The sequence below is a fragment of the Varroa destructor genome, unplaced genomic scaffold, assembly GCF_002443255.2.
Source record: "Varroa destructor unplaced genomic scaffold, Vdes_3.0 BEIS01000004.1, whole genome shotgun sequence".
Classification (NCBI taxonomy): domain Eukaryota; kingdom Metazoa; phylum Arthropoda; class Arachnida; order Mesostigmata; family Varroidae; genus Varroa; species Varroa destructor.
The window spans coordinates 28,530,459-28,550,590 of record NW_019211457.1 but is presented as its reverse complement, the minus strand read 5'-3'; the positions used below and the strand labels follow the sequence as shown (position 1 = coordinate 28,550,590).

Below are 20,132 nucleotides of genomic sequence, written 5' to 3'. Positions count from 1 at the left end.
CGGCCCTTCCAAATAGCCCATAAACGCTCGCCACTGAATAAGTAACTAATTATTACATGTTCCATCGCAATTTTTTTTGCGATGGAACATGTCGCACCAGTAATTATGGCGCAGTACCCTGATAAAATCAAGTAGTTCTTCTTAATGCTCTCTCTGACTATGCGCACTTAACAAAAGTTTGAATCCTGATAAGGGTTTTCCTAGAATAACTGTTATAAGCTAAGTGGAAGAATCCAAGTGGTGTAGTTTCCAAAAAACTGGCTAAAGTGCTCTGTAGGAGATAATCATTAGAAACTAGGGAGAGTTTCTTCACCTAACTGAACCGATCCTAGCGATTCTCTATCAGAACAATAGAATCACACTGTGGAGTTTAGTTAAACTGCGCATTGACTACCATGGATCATAGGCGCGCATCCACTAAACGCGAACCAGACACATAACGACATCATTTTTCATTCTGTCCTTTTTCAACGTACGTACCTGGCTAAAGATGTAAAATTCGATGATTGTTGCTAACTTTGAGTGATGGCATATATCAGAAACAATCTGTCTCCCTCAAACCACTTGCTACGGAAGAGTGGCGAATTTATGAGAATTATACTTAGTAGCCTGGGATTTCTATATTTTATTGTAATGAATTTCTTGCGGCAGATTTTTGATAAAGCCAACATTTTTTTACCAGGACCTGATACCCGTAAGGTTTATATGCCGCTGTAGAGAATACTGAATGTATATATTACGGGCAGGAAGAGGCCTGCGCAGTGATACTAATTCTGGCCAAACCTACTGCGCGCTATGTTGAATAAAACCCTGATTGATACAATCGGTTAACTGTTTCGGTACAGCGCAACTCGGCAAAACCGTTTCCATTCTGCTGCTGTGAACTGGTAAATTGGTTAGTTAAGGAAACATGGTTATTATATCTATTGTATGACTGAGGTCTAAAATTTCTTAACAGACGACTGTAGGCTTTTTTAAAATGGTAGAAATCTTTTTATTTATATCATAGTGTACTGTTTAGACTTTAGACATAAACAAATTATCGCTAGGTTCTCAAAAGTAGATGTTATTTTCTTGCTTAATTTATTACTTATAGATTTTTTGGCAAACTTGTTGAACACAGAATAGAAAGCTTATAACATTGCTTGTCGAGATTAGTGATCCTTAAATAAGCAAATCTACTAGATGTATTGTACATCAGGATTCTAGCAAGTAGCGTTTTATCAGCCAGGACAAATGAAAGCAAAACTGTAACCCAGCAATCGTAAACTAAACACCTTTTTGTAAGTCGTTATTGGGGTCTTGGACAGCAGAGGCGTAGTGCATACGTTGCAACCTGAGTTTTACGCGATTTTAGTCTTACCCTACACAAGCATAAACGTTCTGATAACTTGTACTTAACCTAATTTGATGTTAGGTAGCATTAAGTCCAAGTAACTGGACAAGAAAAATCTGGGATCGCGTATAGCACAGTACACTTTTGTGCAACCGTGGTATAATAAAAATCGAAAAGCACGAGACAGGCCAGACAAAATCTGATGTTTTCTGCAAGGGGCAAAATAATGGTAAAAACTAACTCCGAACAGTGACGTGTGCAGTAGATATATATACATGTATATATTGCACGCATACATATATATGAGATGTTTTTTAAAAAAAGGAGTGTCCGTCCCCAGATTAAGGACTTTCCAGGAAGTATCTTATAGGAAATATCCACAAGAGAAAAGACCATAGCCCTCCGTATTCCTGAATGTATTATTGTGATGGTGCAGTGGAAACGTGTATGTTTAATAAACTTAGGCACACGTGAGATGGCATGATCTTGGTTCTAAACCGGATGTAGACACACTCCGTTTCATGCTGGGAGCCGGCCGTGTAAAACGAAGCTTAACTGAGGCAGTATCGAACGTAAAACTCGAAGCATCTATTTTAGCTTTGAATTTTTGAATGCATAGTACTCAAAGCATTAATCTCTCTGCTCATTAAGCAATATGTCCATAAAGGTTAATAGAATATCGAGAGAGCAAGAATAGTAAGTATGTATGTGTCGGACCCTTTGCTGAGCCAATAGTAAAGCTGTTAACCTTGCAAAAACTAATTTCAACGGATTAACAACTGTTTATTGAGACATATTCTATATATCCAAAAGACGTTTCTATTAGACCAAAGACGTCGAAAATCTCCTTAGAATGTTTATACTTCAAATACGTTGTTTTGAATCCTGTTTATATGTATTAGTACTTTTTTTTGAAAACCAGAGATGCAAAACGCGCAGCTTTTTTAAAGATATTTACGCAAATGCGACTCGGCACTATATCCGCTTAACAAACCGTTACAAACTAAGAAGGGCCCATTTGGTCATACGAAAATTAATCTAATTGTACCTAAGCTAATGTAGACAAAAACCTCAATTTTCAAACAATAGCTACGAGGTTTTCTGAATCGGTGCCTAGATTAAATCTCCATTCCACATTTTTAATGTTACATGAAGGTGATAATGTTTGATACTTCACAAACGTTTAGTCCTTTTGGCATAGATTAGACATCTTTTTTTTTGTTGTGTAACATTTAAAATGTGTATGGCTTCACTTTTAAGCTGAATCTCTCTTGTTCTATATAAGCCCATTGATCTCCAAAGATGCCGCAATGGGTCGGTCATCGATGGACTTTTATCTCAAATGATATACGGATGCTGAGGACTCTTCTGGTCGTTTGGCCGAGGTCTCATATTCTCAACGTCAGCCAGTAAGTTCCATTATATAATAAGTAAAGGGCAACATTCTATCGCTGTATCTTGCCATTTTCGAGATACTTACGTCTACTTGCTGAATCAATAATTGAAGATAGCTGTCAGCCTCAGCCAGTTTGTCCTCGAAGCTTCGCACTGAAACGGGTCGCTCCCAGAGTAGCTAAAACACGCAAAAATTACAAAAATGCAAATACAAGTAAAATTAGTAGGTTACCTTAATTTGTATGATTACGAGACACGAGTCTTTTAAATATTATGATAGCTTCGACTAACTATAAATATTTAATCATAGAATCAATGTGAATACAATAGTAATAATCATCGTCATTAAAATAATCTATTATATTGCGGCAAACAACTTGTAACTAGGATATATTAGGTTGGTTCTACAATTTTGAAACGTTGCTCTGTCGTTTGGCTTGAAACTTAGTTTGCTCTCCGTTAAGAACTGGCTCACTTTTCCTAAGTTCATTAGTGGCAGTTTTCTGCGCGATCGGACTGAAAAATAATCCGACACAGCCTTCTGGATTTCTCCCAGGCAGGAAAAGCGCAGTTGAGAAAACAGGAGCATGTATGAAATGGAAAAAAGATAATCCAACGGCATTTATGTGGATCGGGTTTCAGCGCGGTAGAGCTCCATATGTAAATTTAAAATACAAACTAAGTCCTAGGCAGCCCTATGAAACTGAGGCTCGACAATGGACTGCGGGCTCTGTTCTGTTCTTTCTGTACACCAAAAGGTCACATTACTGCATTAAGTTACAATGTTTGCTACATGCAAGAGGAGAAATCTTAACGACAAGAAAGAGATCTTACATAAACTTTGTAAAAATGCTACAGCCAATCGTTTAAGCATATGCGTATAGTATAGCATTGCTTGAATGGCAATCATTTCTTCGATAATAAAAAAATCGTGTGTTTTGCTTCAAGAACGATTTTAACCTAAAGGTTTTTAAGCTACCATTAGCTTCTACCCGTAAGTATTGAGTCGTTCCGGATCTGAACCATAAAATATTAGACGGGATCGGCCAGAAGGAGGCTCATAGCGTAACTTGTGTTTCCATTAAGGAAAAAATCATTATTAAAGTAATCATTTTTTTTTCGAGCAACGAAAAGAGACAGGAATATTAGGGACAGCCGTTCCCGCGCAAGCAGCATTAAAGGAGGCGTACTCGCTTAGGAAATTTGTTTCGCTTATGTTCGCTTAGGAAATCTAATTTCCTAAACGTGGAACTTTGGTGAATGAGAATGCAAGTCGACCCAATACGTGAAAACTGGGTCCTTAGAAATAAAAAAAAAACTGAAACGACAAACTAACGTGCGGAGTAATCATTAAACAAGAAAATTCATGCTGATCTTGGACGGAATTTTTTTGGCGCTTTAATTATGTACAGTTCAGACCTTACTCTACTGGAGTACAGCTGTTCGCATTCATACAATACGGATTGAACTATAGATTATTTGAAACAAAAGGCTTGAATTTAAAGATGTTTTGCGTGAGAGTGTATCGACTTTACGGATGCCTTTTTATTTACTGAGGCACCCATCTCTTATACAAATAATAACGAACAATTATGGGAAACCGAAAAATACTTCAAAAAAAACATCTTATTTATTCCGCATCTTAATGTTTGCATCTAAAGTACACGAAGCAATTTATTATTTACTATTATTATTATTTGACCGATGTAATGTTATACTTCGAGAACTAATGTAAGGATATTTTTTCTTACTCTTTGCAAGTCGTGAAACATTGTATATAGGCCGAGTACTTATTTACTATAACAGCATCATTTCTATTCTCTAACAGTTTCCTATACGATTCTTTCGTTAAGGACATATAGCTAGATGCAAATGTAAGATTGAACCTTTTTAGAATTTATGTTACAGATAATAGATTAGTCGTTTTCCTAAATTCACGAATGGATAGGCAGATAAGATTACCATGTACGGTAGACAGGGACCGAAAACGAAATCGAGTCGTGACAACACAAACATCTGTTTCGAAATCCTTGTCTTCAATTGAAAATCAATTTAAGTGCACTTTCTAATTAACTGAATTTTCTAATTAATTCATTCAGTATTTAGGCGGTTGGAAATTGTGCTAAAGGTACGTATCGTAATACCACGTTATGGTGAGCATGTCGATGGGTGTGCCTAAGAATGGTATCCTCAAGCGCTCGAACCCAATGCTGGCGTTCTTCCGCATCCCGAGCTGAAAAAAATATAGCCGCAGGCAAAATATTAGATAGAAGTCACTGTTAGCTTAAAAGGGCATATCTTAACTGTAGTTAATGAAGAAGGTAAGTATCTGCAGCATAAGCTTTAAAATTAACGACAGAAATTGTAGATTACCAAGCTATCATATAATAGTGTTTTTTGTTCAACACACAGTCAAATCTAGTGTCATTCATATACATAGTGTAAATACAATTCGTCGTGGTTAATTAACATGCATGCTCAAACTGATACTAGAATTAAATATTTAAGCCTCTCTAAAGCGTCCTCTATGATATAGTTTCTATTAAATAGGCGTTCAGATCGTCAATATTTTTCTCATCATAAGTATAACAGCAAATTCGAATCATATTAAACAGGACTTAAATGCTCTCTAATGGGCAGTACAATGTAACTGCTGAAATATAACGCCGTCATCTACTGCTAAAGTGGCTGCTGTAGCAAAAACAATGTTTGCAATGAATTGTTTAAATGGTTTTAAGTTTAAGTTTATAAAGCATTTTAAAGCACCATTAGATACTGTTTGAAAAAAAGGAGCGAGGCGAGAACCGATTACTTTCCTATCAGCAGATCAATATCGTACCACGCATTCATTGTCATTTGTATAGTTAAAATGTTGCTCAGAAAGGCAACAATCATATCACTCTTCGGAAGAAGTTAATTTTCTATATAGTTTCAATAAGAATGGGATGACTTAAAAGAATAATCGATACAATAATTCGTAGGAAATGAAGCTGTACCGTTGCCTAAAAGAATGCTTGGGCAAAATGCTACGAAACTAAGGCACCCCCGAAGCACTATTGTTTTCAGTATAAACTCTTCAATCATATATGTTTACCGAGATTTCAATCGGCTGTTAGCTGCGCGAATGAATTTCAGTTTGATTGTTTTAATACTAGTGCTTTGATAAAAATTTTAGTTTGATATTTTTTGCCCGCTTCTTATTATGGCATTACTATACATCCCCTTAAATCCTTGAGCCATTTGCTCATATTTAAAGAAAACAAAGTTCCAAAAGCGATACTTAAGACCCTGTACGCTATTTACCTTCAAAATACAATTTTAGGTAATAGTCTAGTGTGTGTTGTATTCATTAAGGGGTGGTTTGTTAAAAAAAATTTCTGCTAAAGATCCATAGTGTAAACCTCCCAGAATGTTTCAGGACAAAGCAGACATAATGAAAATTCCGTGGTACTTTAGCAGGATCGCATTGATCAGTTGAATATAACTCGGTAACTGGTTTTGAACCGTTTACGCGTCTTAAGAAAGATACAAAAGACAGAAAAATGAGTTTCACATAAAATGATTAAATACTATATTTCGGTTAAATATCGGTTGAAAAATATTCTTTGTGTAGAAACCTTACTGACTGTGGGAAGAGTATCTCTTACTCGAATCCTAGATTCAAAATATCATAATTTCATATCATAATCACGTAAAACAAAATATTTGCCAAAAAAGCTAGCTTATATGTTAGGTGAAATATAAAAGGAATGCTTTATTTTATAGCTTATAAAATCGCGCAAAGCAATTAATGCAAGACGTCAGAGCAATTAATGCAAGCTTAACTGAAAGGAAAAACCCTTTCCCGACCAAGTAAATTCATGTTTCTCTCTATAATGTTACATTTTCAAGGAGATGAGAAACCGATTACTCGTTAAATTAAACATTCTGTTTCGTGTGGTACATTCGCAAGATTTGGCAGTTTCGGACTTCTACTCATTTAGACTTATGCAAATTTACTGGCTGGCAAACGGTGCTATGACTTCTATACTTTGATGATCGAGGTATTAATACGTGTTTTCGAAAATAAATATTGGTTTGCATTTGGGGCTGCATTTGTACACTTATTAATATCATTTATATATTTATGGGTCATTTTAAAAATGGTCCAACTACAATGATAATAATAAAGAAGGTAGTTATATATGCAGAATAACTGTTATTTTTCAAAAAAAACACATAGATGAAACGCACTTGGGTTCGACTAAACCGTCACTATGGAGAATTCGACAAATCGCACAAAGCAATCGGGTAACACCGAAAAGAGCGTGTGCATCCATACCCTGACAGATCGACCTGATATAATAACCTGTCTACCCGTTGAGCCACCTTTACAACGAATCTCCGATTGCTTCGAAAAAGAAATTAAAACAAGGCTTAATAAAGTAAATTTTTTTAAGCTTTTTTATCCAATTACGTTGAATCTTCACCATATGTTATGCACAGTAAACATAATGCACCATAATGGACTAACCGAAGAGAACTGCAGTATAGAAGAACTTAGGATGGTAAAAATCTGATACTATCCGACTGATGAGCATGTACCTATACGTTAAGGTATGGACTAACAATTATATGTGGAGATTAACAATTACAGATTAGCAACGATGACAAAATCGGAATTAAGAATCAATGTTACTACTGATGTTTCCGTCGTGAGCATAAAAGATTATATGGGTGGTTATTATATGTTGCAGTGGAATCAGTGGACCGGTTCGATGATTAGATTGAATAGCAATAATGAAGTAATCTTATTGAAGAACATGCGCTTCCAGTTAAAAACTAACCAATTGCTTTGTTAGTCTAACATATGAGCTAAGAAGACATCAGAAATCCTATAAAAAACAAACCCTATGCATAGTAAGGTGGTTTTTGATAGTTTCACGTTAGGTGCGTGTTTTATCAGAAGCTCCGTTCGACAACCGTCACAAAAGATTTAAAATTTCTCACAAGGACTTGCTTGGGAATACAGATGGCCCCTGATTCTAAGCTAACTCTGGTGGAAATCAAGTGGATCATATAAATAATTTTTATAATGGTGTAGATGTGGCGTTTTTGCCTGATATACATAGGACACATCAGATGGTTTATGTTTGAAACGAGCATAGACTTCGTTTCGTGCTGGGACCAACCATTTAAAGCAATGCCAAACAGCGGTATCGAACTGAACCTAAAATATCTCTTGAACTGTGCAAAAATAATACGTGTAGAATTTGTATTTAATATGCCACCGTTTTTAGTGCACGAACGCAAATGGCACCTTCGCCCGATGGTTGCATGTAATAAAATCATGTGATGCCTAAGCGTTTGCTTTAGTTTTTTTTATTAGCCACTACTCTGGTGGCAAAGAGATCGGCGCCATTAGTACAGGTTCCCGTTTTTTCACAGAGTGACCAAAGTTTAAAAATAATGCTCTTAAAATCAATGCTAAACGTACGGATCTGCATAAGCCGGCTTTATGTGCGAGATACTCTCGTAGAGATAAATTGACAGTCAGTCGCTTTTAGAAAAGTTATCATACCGTTAATCCTAGCATCACAAATGTTTTTTTACCACTGTACTTTCGAATGGTATAAAATACCACATAACCTTGATTGATAAACGATCTGAAGCGAGTCCATATATAGTTTAGCAAAAGTCACCTTGGAAATGAAAGCCTTTTCGATCGACGCGGATGGTGAAAGTAGAATCATCCTCGTCATCGATTCCGATGACGGCACCTTGAAGTCTGACGCACCCACGACGAGCTCCGCGAGCCATATTTTCTTTGGACTGAAACACACACAAATGACCTCGTTTATTTACTAAATTCGCTATCAAATTTATTCTGGCTATTAAAAAAGTGAAAGTGAACCTGATCGAGTTACTTTTCATAGAAGGGGAAAAGTAAATTATTTATGAAAATTTTTCAGCCCAGACGTGACCTTACTATCACATCAAAAGCACACATTAATCAAAGAATATACCATTATTTTAACATTGTCTAATAATACAATGTCAACCAGCAAAGCCCTTCGCAAACCATTTAACCTTAATACTCTTACTACTTAGTCTGCATTACCTCACATTAAATCACATGTTCCATGATTTTAAAGACTGACAAAATAATGCGCACATCTTTCTCCCTCTTTCTTATACGTCATAGTTGTTTCATCTACGTGAGTTTCATTCAACATAATCAGTGTAATACCCACATGCCCATTCCAGAAAGACGCTGAAAAGACGTCGAGCTCAGAGCTCAGGCCCTTTTGCGTTTCACCTACGTTTCTCTACAGACTTTTCTTATTCCAGCTGCTGCGAGCGTTAACATCATTACCATAGTTGCTACTCACTTGTCCTATCGTGAGCGATGCGCACACGTCGACAAGTGATCGATATGGAAGGAAGTAATGGATCCGGAGAAAAATGCCAGCGGTGCGACAAGTAGTCAGGCTGGCGGGCGACATTTGGTCGAGTTTATCGATAAAATAAAAAACCTCCAGGCCGACGCAAAAAGATATCAAGGGGTGCATACACAATCCACCGTAAACTACTCCCTTCAGGCTGCAGACCGATCGCACGTACAACCACGCTCTTTTCACGTTTTCTTCCATGCCTTATGATACGGGATGGACGTAGTTAACGGATTCGGGACTATGCGCTAAACTTATACTATGCTTGAAAATTTTCGGTTTATTTACAATCTCCGTTACAGCAGTCTTGCAGCATTTGCTACGGTTACTGCTGTTATCGGAATCGTTGCTCCAAATCATCGCTGAATTGCTCTTCAACCATGTCATCTAGCCAATAACGTTGAGTGAACGTAAAAGACTTAACGTGTGCTATGGTTACACGCGCAGGCGGCAGCAAATTGCTGAGCGGCCGTTGTAGGTCTCGTTTGCGGTAAAGACTGCAGTCAACGCCCGCCTCCAACATCACTATACCATCATTCTGTTAGACTCTCGGCTAAGGCAAGTACGCAGTGGTCGGCTTGATCTGACTACTTATTGCTGCGCAACAAAGCGAGAAGAGACTGGGTGGTTGGTTTGTAAAGCAAAAAAGAAAGTCGAGAAAGTGTCACAAGTCCACTTTAAATTATAGAAATACATGAAGAAACGACAGAATGAAAAAACGAGAAACACATTTGTATCAAACAAAAAAGAAAAGAGTACTGTGGTGCTACTAATCGGCCGGTGCGGATATTGAGACACATGCAACTGTGCAAAGGAATAGAGGAAAGATACGTTATAGGCTTCTTTGATATAGGTTTTTACTGTATGTACCTGAACTTCGGGGTAAATAGCTTGGGCATTATTAGACTAAGCTACTCTGTTCTTTTAAATGAAGGGTAAAAGTAAGCTGATAGTTGAGATGCTACGCAGAAAGAGATCAAATTCAGAGATAAGGTAGACTATGTTTATTTAGACAAATTGTTTTCATGAGATGGCAAAAACAGCAATGCTTGCAGCAAAGCGTACAATCGAGTGAGAAATAAACATATTTTGAAAAAAAACTAGTAACTGAAATCACTAAGCGAGTAAGTCAGAACAACAATCAAGAGATACGGCAAATATATTTTTAGTTCGAGCAATACCAATCACATAAAAGATACCCATATTCGTACAGAGTAAGAAGCTGTAGAATAACACTAAAGGATCTGCTACATTTAAAAAAGAGCCTAACGTCCATTTGATCGAGTTAAGTTCGAATTCAACTCTTCGAAAATTCTATTCATATACCACCTTATCTATGCAGCGCGAGCGAATATGTTTTGGCAAGCCAAGCCAATAGATTTAGCAATAATGATGAAGAATATACCAACAACTAGTGCAGGCGTCTATATACAGTTTGGATAAACCTTATATTTCAACCGTCGCTAAATCTATTATAGTATAGTACAAATTGAACTTTTCCTGAAGCTACTGCCCATCACATATTTATTAACGCTAAGAATTGTTTAGCTTATAGGTTGCTCTCCGTAAGATTTTTCAATTGTAGAAACTTTTGTACACAATCTCTAAAAATTATACTATGGAATATTCTCAAGTATTATGCTTTTGGACCTACCATGTAATAGGATCTCATGGTCTATAGTAAACGGACCACTCCTCTTCTGACTCCAGTCGCTTGTCGAATCCTGTCTTAATGCTGTATGAATCTCTATTTACATCGTCGAGTTACTACCACCTAGCGGTGAATAGGTGATTTATTGTTCACGAGTAACTTGTACTTTTATTATATTACTTTTGCCTAGAACTTCTTATAATCAAACCTATTAAGGAATGCTTCTTTGTGAATGCGAACATTCATTAATTGGATCATTTTTACCCGTTAGCCTCTTTTCAAAGACTTTCGCATGGAACGCACAACTAGGACATGACGAAGCATACCACAAGGGATCTATATCTATCATGTAATTCAATGTAATCTGTGCACATCGGCTGACGAAATTCAAAAACCACTCTGATATAATGTTGGACTAACTGCGCGTATTCAAGATGAGGTGATCAAAAGTTCAAAGGCAATGAATAGTCCCGTTCATGATGGCTGAAGACGATTAGGATTCATAAAATACAGTAAATGGTTATGAAGCTAACTTTAATATTAATTTGTAAAAAAAGGCAAGGCCATAAAAGAAATAACAGTAAGAAGATTCACCAAGCTTAATAAAACGCACTTAATTAATAAAAAGCAAAACAACGAGACGAGCAAAATCTGGTGATATCGTAAGAAGTAGATTATATCTAATTAATATCTAATTATTATTTTATCTAAATATTAAGATTAATCTAATTAATAAGAATAAAGTTAATGAACAGCCTTGTTTATCATAGTTAAAGGCGGTTAGAATTAATTACCTTCCTAGCGTGATTATTTATGCTCATTAGTGGTCACTGAAGACCAAGAAGGAGCCTAAAACCTATTGACTCGTTTATATAATAGATGAAGGTTGTCATGACTTTTTACGTCATTCTACTTATTATATAATTATACAATAATAATCTTGATTGAATTATTTCAAACAAAGATAGATCAGTAAGTAATAAATAGATCAGTGTCTGCGAGATACTGGGGATTTTAAACAGTTTGAACCTTGTATACTTAAATTTAAGAGCAGTAATGCGCTTCTCATGTGTGATTTGTAGTATTTCTATATTATGCTTGAAAGCAATTCTCATCATGACAAGGGACTCGGTGGCAGACTGCTGTGACACCTGAATCTTTTATTTTAACACAGTGCAATTACACGCAGCCGACGGCATTCGTTACAGGCACGTATAAATGTCGACATTGTTCCTCGTCAACGAGCCAGTTTGAACTATCACTATCCGTGCGATTCTCTTTATCAGTCGAATAGGTTTCGCCTACACCGTGCCTGCACGCATTGTAAGCAATTTCATAAAGTCTCCATTTCCGATGTCGATCTTGATTTCTGCATCTGGACCCCTGTTGCGGACTAAATACCCTTTATCAAAATCATCTTAACTGCAGTGTGTGCGATTATCTATTATTGTTATCATTATCATCTAACTATCGATTGGTATTTAGACGATAGTTTTATTAGTAATGCGCGTATGTTTCTGCTCCACTATGGACGTCTTGGGTGCATGCCGTACCCTTCAGCAATGAGTGATACCTCCCGTCGATCAAAATACAGCCATCAGATGAGCTGCTAGTCGCTTTTTACTGCTGCTGCTTACATGACACAAGCGACCTAATCAATTCCTTCCTTTGATCTCTTTCATCACCACCACCTTGTTTACAGCGAGTTTTAAAAGCGGCGTTTTCTCTTCATTTGGTACAAATAGTGCTAGCAATATGAAGAAAATCCGCTTATTATTTTGACAGTACCTCCTACTAACACCACGATGTAGCTGAACAACTTTCGCTTGCGCCTGCCGCCGCCGCGACCGGCACAGAATGAACTGTTAGTCGACACCCTTTACGACGTCCACCTTGTAGCTACCACTCAAACCCGAGACAGTCGTATCGTCCGTCTAGGATTGAAGGTTTACCGCAAAGTAATAACATCTAAAGAGCCAGCCGATTGTTGAACCATCAACAGGACGAGGCTTCCCGGCATTCGATGATAGGTCTTCCTATAAGTCATTTTGCTTCGCCTTGGGCATTCTTCGGACCAACCTGATACACTCTAGTAGATAGCCAGACAAGAATAATGATATTGTGTCACACTATTACGATGACGGTAATGTCGCCATAGCTCACCTAACATGAAGCCACACGCGTCAACTCCAACTCGCAAGTACCGGGATAAGCGATCAACCTAATTGCCTTTTGGAGTGGCTCCTTTATCACGTTGCTATCGTTATTAAGAAGCTATAGGGGCAAATGGAAAGGGACAAAATCCTTTGGCGTTTTCTTCTCTGCCCAGGTTTCGCGCAAATGCTATAGTTTAAAGAAGGGCGGCGACAAATTAAGTGCCGCTTCAAATTATTGTATTGTAAATATCATAATAACTGCAGTCTACTGCGAAAATGATAATATATATATATATATATATATATATATATATATATATGGTCCGAGAATCATATGATGGATTGCGTTCGGAAAGCTGCAAGACATCTTGCGAGTTTTGCCAGCTGATCCATCATATGGAAAATCTGCGAGACTCAGAGGTTTCTCTCTGAAAATATGAGGAATTTAACGACGTAGATTGCGAAAACGTTTCCACGCATTGGACTAAGATACTTTTCTAAAGCCTGGCGTTTTATGTCCACCTCGGTACAGCCCAGTATGTTCCAGTTTGCGTGCGTTTATGTATAAAACCCGAGAGTTTGTGAGGAGTAATAATAATAAATTTTGTAATAATAAGATATAGCGCAACATATGCCGTTAAATTCCTGGTATTTTCAGAAAGAAGTCTTTGAGTCTCGAAGTTTATCCAAATTATGGATCAACTGGCAAAACTCGCAAGATGTCCTGCGGCTTTCCAAATGCAATTCTATGCGTATTGTGCGTCTCTACGAATACTTCAGTATCCCACACGATACCCATTTTTTGGTTCCAATTCGCATGTGTTCTGAAAATAAAATGGCATTGGAAAACACTATCATTGGACACCAGATAAAACGACTCATTGAAATTCTAAGTGCTATCTGCCGTGGCTCATTACAAGAACAGACATTAAATCCCATGTTTAAAGGCTGTCTCGCACTTTTCTTATAAGGTGTTTAGGTTGACATTTGTTTTTGAAAAATAATTGAGTGGATCTGACTTCAATAATCGGCAGCAAAAGTCAAATTTCTTATATATATGCGCCATATTCTCGGCGTTCAACATCATCGACACATTCCACTTATAAGGTAATGATTTTAACGTTTTTTATTTACTTGAAGTAACTGTCTGAAGGACAAATTTTGCCCAATCCCTTTTAGAGGTCACTAGCGTTCACTCCATATTAATAAAAAATAATGCTAGAAACATAAGTTTCATCAGAATGGTGCCTGTTATTGGCGCAATATTTACACTAGAGCACTAATAAAATAAAAAAAATCACCAGAAATTTTTAAACTGTCAATTAATATATTAATCATTTACGGCTTATGTGCGTCTATATTCAGCGCTGTGCTGTGTTGCTTGATACAAGCTGACTTTCTGTCGATTGAATTTTGACTGAATATGGGTAGAGGAAGCGTTCGATAAACCAACGCGGTGCAGCTTTTGTTGTTACACTCAGACAAACACGTTTGATACGAATTTAACCTGCTGTATTCTCTGTATTGTCATGGTTGACAGCCATTTAACCTTAACGATCGGTATATTTTTATCATTTTTCAAACTGAATCTTATTGAGGATAACCATGTTTCACCACATAATGAACAAGAACGAGCCGCCAAAATTCGAAAGATATGGCCATGAACAATTTTTGTAACAAGCCACGTACCCTAACCCTTGCTGGCAAACAGGTGTATCGGCTCGCATGGACAGGTTATTATAAATAAGCTGTGTCAGCAGTGAGGGTTGCTACAATCACGTAAAAAGTGTGGTACAGTTTGGGTCTTTAATCTTTTTATTTAGAACAATTTGTAGTGATCTAAAATGCATAGAAAATTTTACTCGCACACGTTTAACTCTCCAAGCTTTATACTATGATTAGCGTCGTCATTTTTACGATTCCACTTAATAATTACAGACGACATAGGCCGACCCGCCAGCGAGATCGCTAAGCGAGGGTCATACTGTTTCCGTAGTTGTACTCACCGTATAGTACGAAAGCAGGCCAGCATTATCGTCCAGTACAAACCACCGATATTGCCATCCCTTCATCACATTAGTCCACTTGGACAAGGGACCCTCGTAGTTTAAGCTTGCCATTGTGAAAGCCGCTGTTGTTGTCTTTGTCACGAGGAGCACAATGATTGTTTGATTTTGATTTTTCCCGCTTTTTATTAGCGAATAGCAATTTCTAGGTGGGAAATAGAAAAGTTCGGCTTTTGATTTCTTCTGCTGCCTTGCCTGGCTATTTCATGAAGAGCAAACGTCGCGTACACACACCGAAAAATCGGTTTGGGGACATCCCGCTTGTTGAGTATCTGTTGATTGATTGGAGCAACATTAAGATCTTGCTAGTGTTGTGTAGATTACTAGGTCAGTGTACAAACCCCCGTTGAATTTGCAATCGGTTTACTTCAGTCCGTTTCAAGCAATATTGATTGACCATTAATGTATCGTCGGAGTTCGTGCGAACTGGAGACACTGGTCTATTAGAGCGACAACGTGGTTCTAGGAAAGCCCTGGCCGTGAAATGGTAGAAAGATTAATCGTAAATGAATAACAGCAACGACGATATCGACAACAATGAGGCAGAGTACTAACTGATGCTCTGTGATGCCACACCCTTTATTTGCTTTTTTTGCAGATTTTTTTCTAGTAACGCTTTCGTTGAAATGGTGCTTTGGATTTTTAATGGCTGAAAAGGACAATTTTCAGCGCTAATTTTGCCAAAGAACCCTGCTGCATTTTTATAGTTGACTCACCGGCGCAGCTTTTCTTAATAGTTATTAACTCTCGGCTCTGCTTGGCTTTTACTCGAATGGAAAGTAAATTACAGTGGCAGCGATCGACACAGATCTCATTTATTGGTTGAGTTGCTGTGTTACTACAGTACGCCGATGATATTTGCATGGTGCCGCTCACATGCCAGTAAATCGTCCGCTATGGGTGGGGGGCGGGGGGCATCTCTATTGCAATCAAACGCGTGTTGGTTGCATCCCGGTACGGCCATCTATCCACGCAATCAGAATCTGATCGTCGAACGGAAGCTTATACTGAAGAATGAATTCGATGTTGGGCTTGATCGTTTACCTCGTTGCTAGTTAGTTAGAAGCCTGTAAAGATCCATGTATGGCTCTCGGTAACCGTAACATCTGTGGTTAAAGGTCGAGGACAAAGAAACTTATTTTTCGCAACTTCTAAACAACTGATTCTTAGGTGATAAGATAGCTTCTGTTAAATAAAATAGTTTAGAATAATCACAGTGGTTGAGACCAAAGCTAGAGAATGGATCGATCACGTCACTTTGATACATCACGCAGCCGCTCGCACACACACCGTAAACTTTCAGCCCACTGGGACATTGGACCATTCGTAGCAGATGGCCAAATCAGGACTGATTCCACGATTGAACTACTGACTGTACATGATCACCACACAACATCCAGCTGGCCTACGCACATTAACTTTCGCAATTTATCTCTGTTTCTACACTTCTGCATAACCCAACAGTAAGCGATAAATCAACAGACGAGTTATCAAATGTGGTTGGTACAGGTCTCCCACCAGGAAATTTTCCCGACGCTGGAACCAAGTCCTGCGTAGCCTCGGGTACTAATGCCACCAAAATTATAACTAATTTACGATTAACGCTACGAAAAGCGCTCCTCCACAAACACCGCCGCCGTAACCAATGGGTCAGAACTGCTCACCGTTATTTTATCACTGCAACTAGAAATAATGCTGTTGCTGCCAAGATAATTATTGCTGTGGACTAGCAATTCGAACTCCGTCACTAGCAGCACTGTATAGGAAACTGCAGCTGAATGTGCCGCATGAGGACACTCGTTTAAGCGTCGATTCCGAAAAACGTGATTAGCAAAAATTCAGTAACTGTTATCACTCGTCACAGCAGCATCACCTCAACGTGATCAAGCAAAGGTATTTACTTCCACCTTTTATACAGTCGTGGTCGATCGCCAGCGTATCGGCGACGTGATGAGGTCGCTGCACAGAGAGCTCCGCTGCTAACACGCACTACGCTAATGTCGTATTCATCAAATTGTCTATTAATAGTAACAGAGGCAGTAGCAACAGCAGTTAGAGCTGACGGCAGTGGGCGTTGGGTTTTTTCTCTCGTTTGTTCCGTTCCTCTCTCATATAACGTTACGAAGGACTCACATAGTTGTGCAAAACTTGCCGTTTATCGCAATTCCTATCAAACGTAAACCGTTGGCTATCTATTGTCGGTGCGTGAGCAGTTCAATATGATGCGACGTAATCGTTACTCTTACGCGTAGTTGTCGCAGTTGTAATAACATATGATTAAGCTTGTGTTGGGATTTGTCCCGGTGCCCTTTTTACATTTTCTTTTTCGAAAAAGAGACGGTCAACAAATGCGGCCCCGTTTCTCTCTAATAATCCAACGGACTTTAGCTGCTATTTCCAGCGCTGCTACCGCTCGGACATTCGACAGCTTGACTGGGTCTGTGTGGTCATCGTATTCTATTTTATATTCATTTCTTTTTTGCCAAGATACTGTTGCTTAAATTGTTGTACCCGCGACGCTCCAGTCGATGCCCCGCTACGGCTCAAATTTGCGCGCCGGTGAGGCTAACAACAATGGTAATAACGCGCAGAAAGTACGTCATAGACACAGACAGCTACGATGGTTTCGAACCAAAGATAGGGACGAAACCCGGCGAAAGTAATATCGAGCTGGCCAAACCGCCATAGGGCAGATGGTAGAAAATACATGCACTGTTTGTCGTTGTCGCTTTTTTGCGCTGAACTATTCGACAAAGCACCGATTCACTTTTGCGGCAACACTGCAGTCATTACGGTTAACTTTACTACTCACCATTGCCACTATAAAATCCTAATCGCACCTGCTCCATTCCAGAATGGAGTTTCGTTCTCGTTGTCGTACACTACGTCGGTACTCGGTGCAGTGGCTGAAGCTGTCTGTCTAACCACTACCACCAGTTATGATTGTAATAGCGCGGTGCCCTCACGTCGCCGTCCGACGAGAACTCGATCGCACTGGGGTCGTTCCCCGCTGTTATGAAGTATGATGACCGGGAGGCTGCTATTTAAATTCATTGGTTGCTTCAATAATAGCTTGGGCGACTGACTGATTGCTGTTCAGCCGAGTACTCCGTTAATGGTGATCTCTGTTCGGAAATCGAGTTCTCTTCTCTCCTAACGGCTTCGGCAGAGGTCTGATTGGATAACGTATTGTAATTTCGTATCGCCACTAAATCTGCCTCTCTATGCACCAATGTACTATGTGTCTGTTCTTCCGTTCGTATGTTACGCCGACGCAGTTCGCGTTTCCAGTGGGAGCTATATAGATCGAGAAGGGCAAACCAGGTAGGTGATGGCCGTGCTCTTCGCCTGCTGCTGCGGTGACTCTGTTGTGTGTTTGTTTCGAGGGTTGACTCAATTAGTACTAATTGAGAGAGGGCAACTCGTTTGGCTTTGTGTGACGGTGCCACCAACGTGCCACAATCGAATCACGCGCGGACGGCTAACGAAATCAGGGCGAAAAAGAAGAAAATTCTTCGATAAATTTTTTGAACGGCATGGTAAAAAGCGTCATTCTCTAAGTGTTATTTTCCGAGGATTCTGATATTTGTCAGATTGATAAAAACGCACGAACATAGCGAGAATTGAGAGTTGACGATAACCTTATCTATCGACCTTATACAAAAAATAATCGACTTCTACCCTAATCGACTCTACGATTGAGTCCTAGCAGATGTTCGCTAACAGAAAAGGCGACAGCAAGTATCTGATTAATGACACAACCGTGCGCGCCATTGATAACTAGGAAAGATTCGCGTTAACGTAGCAATTCATAATCAAACAACGTACCAAAATTCTTGGGAAAAGTTAACTCAAAATAGCCAGAGGAGCTTATATCGATAATTTCCCGTTCATGTTAACAGTATAACTACGTGTACACGGTAACGTGCGGACGAAATTGCACGATGACAGCAAAGCGATGTTCACTTTTGCCGGAAGCGTTCCGTTATTTACGGGCTAAGAAGGTGAAAAACAACGGAAGAACCTTATTCTACGATTACTGTAGCAGCCGCCGTTGTATCGATTGCTGTTACTTTCCGATCATTAGTGCAACACACTGAGCCGTCGTAGCTTTGAACGTATCGCTTATACGAGTTCCTGTTGTCTGTTCATTTGACAGGTACAGTGTCTTTCGCGTGAGGGCTCGAGAAACGATCAGCTGAATTAAACAGGCGCTACTAGAAAAGATGCCTGAGGAAGCCGTGCAAAAGGTACATCAGTTTGCTTTTAGAATATATCGAAAAGAAAATCAATTATTTTATTGCATTACGTTCATCTGCTCCCGGATGTGGTAAGCGCGAGTATAATTATACGATCAAAAACATTCACGGCGGATTTTTTTAAAGGTTTCTCAACTATAGGACACGTATCTGCCTTGTAAACTCATATTGGAAAAGCTTAGCTAACGTAACTAATATATTCGTTAGCTTATGTAGTGTGCAATCATAGTGGAATGACCCTATTTTCTGTGGTTCTCTGCATGTAAAAACAATAGATTACCCTAGTAACGTGGGCACAATTCATTGTTTTCGACAACCAATTCCGCTGCTGGCTTTCCGTGCAAAATCGTAATACTTCACTATCTCACTTCCGTTAAAAGTAGATTAAGTTACAGCTATGCTGTATATTGGTATTTCATTCGATACTACATCAGTTGGTCTGTGCGAACTTTACAATTCTTGATGTAAAAATAATTTGCAAACGGTCAACCTCAGTTTTAGAGTTTTTAGTTCAGCATTGTTATTTATTAGAAACTATTGAAAGAAAATAAGATTTTACTATGCAACCGTAGCTGTAACAGAAATATTTTAAAGTTAACATATGTCTACAGTGCAAAAGCTACAGCGACGACTTATATAATCACTCAAATTCTTTACTTTATTAGTATTAGAATACCCTATAGTATGCTTGAAGCCTAGTATTATATTATGCAACATAGTATAATATGCAAATAATCTTGAAGTGCATAATTAAATATTTATTGTTTTAAGAACCTCTATTATTACTTTTATGTAATGATTTGTACATATTCTACTACATTAACAGTTTACTGAAACG

The 20,132-nt window shown here is 38.5% G+C and overlaps 2 protein-coding genes across 23 annotated transcripts in view; one reads left to right on the top strand and one right to left on the bottom strand.

Moving 5' to 3' along the window:
* LOC111248866 (oxysterol-binding protein-related protein 9) overlaps window positions 1–17,988 on the bottom strand; it is a 48,541-nt gene extending 30,553 nt beyond the window's left edge. For 8 of the 18 annotated variants that reach the window (XM_086989017.1, XM_086989019.1, XM_086989018.1 and 5 more), the window contains exons 1-4: window positions 9,103–9,231; window positions 8,413–8,542; window positions 4,876–4,964; window positions 2,817–2,909 (exon numbers count right to left, since the gene is read on the bottom strand). In XM_086989017.1, coding sequence (XP_086845143.1) covers window positions 2,817–2,909; window positions 4,876–4,964; window positions 8,413–8,542; window positions 9,103–9,216 — 426 coding nt within the window. In that variant the 5' untranslated portion in view covers window positions 9,217–9,231. Of the gene's footprint in view, window positions 1–2,816; window positions 2,910–4,875; window positions 4,965–8,412; window positions 8,543–9,102; window positions 9,243–10,816; window positions 10,850–14,975; window positions 15,955–16,699; window positions 16,840–17,847 lie in introns of those variants that run through there. The other 10 variants (XM_022801901.2, XM_022801899.2, XM_022801904.2 and 7 more) reach the window with 10 other exon arrangements.
* Window positions 16,799–20,132, top strand: part of LOC147756053 (small integral membrane protein 15-like) — a 6,338-nt gene continuing 3,004 nt past the window's right edge. The window contains exons 1-2 of one of the 5 annotated variants that reach the window (XM_086989075.1): window positions 16,799–16,928; window positions 19,195–19,285. In XM_086989075.1, coding sequence (XP_086845201.1) covers window positions 19,262–19,285 — 24 coding nt within the window. In that variant the 5' untranslated portion in view covers window positions 16,799–16,928; window positions 19,195–19,261. Of the gene's footprint in view, window positions 16,929–17,335; window positions 17,473–18,438; window positions 18,575–18,900; window positions 19,040–19,059; window positions 19,286–20,132 lie in introns of those variants that run through there. The other 4 variants (XM_086989073.1, XM_086989072.1, XM_086989074.1 and 1 more) reach the window with 4 other exon arrangements.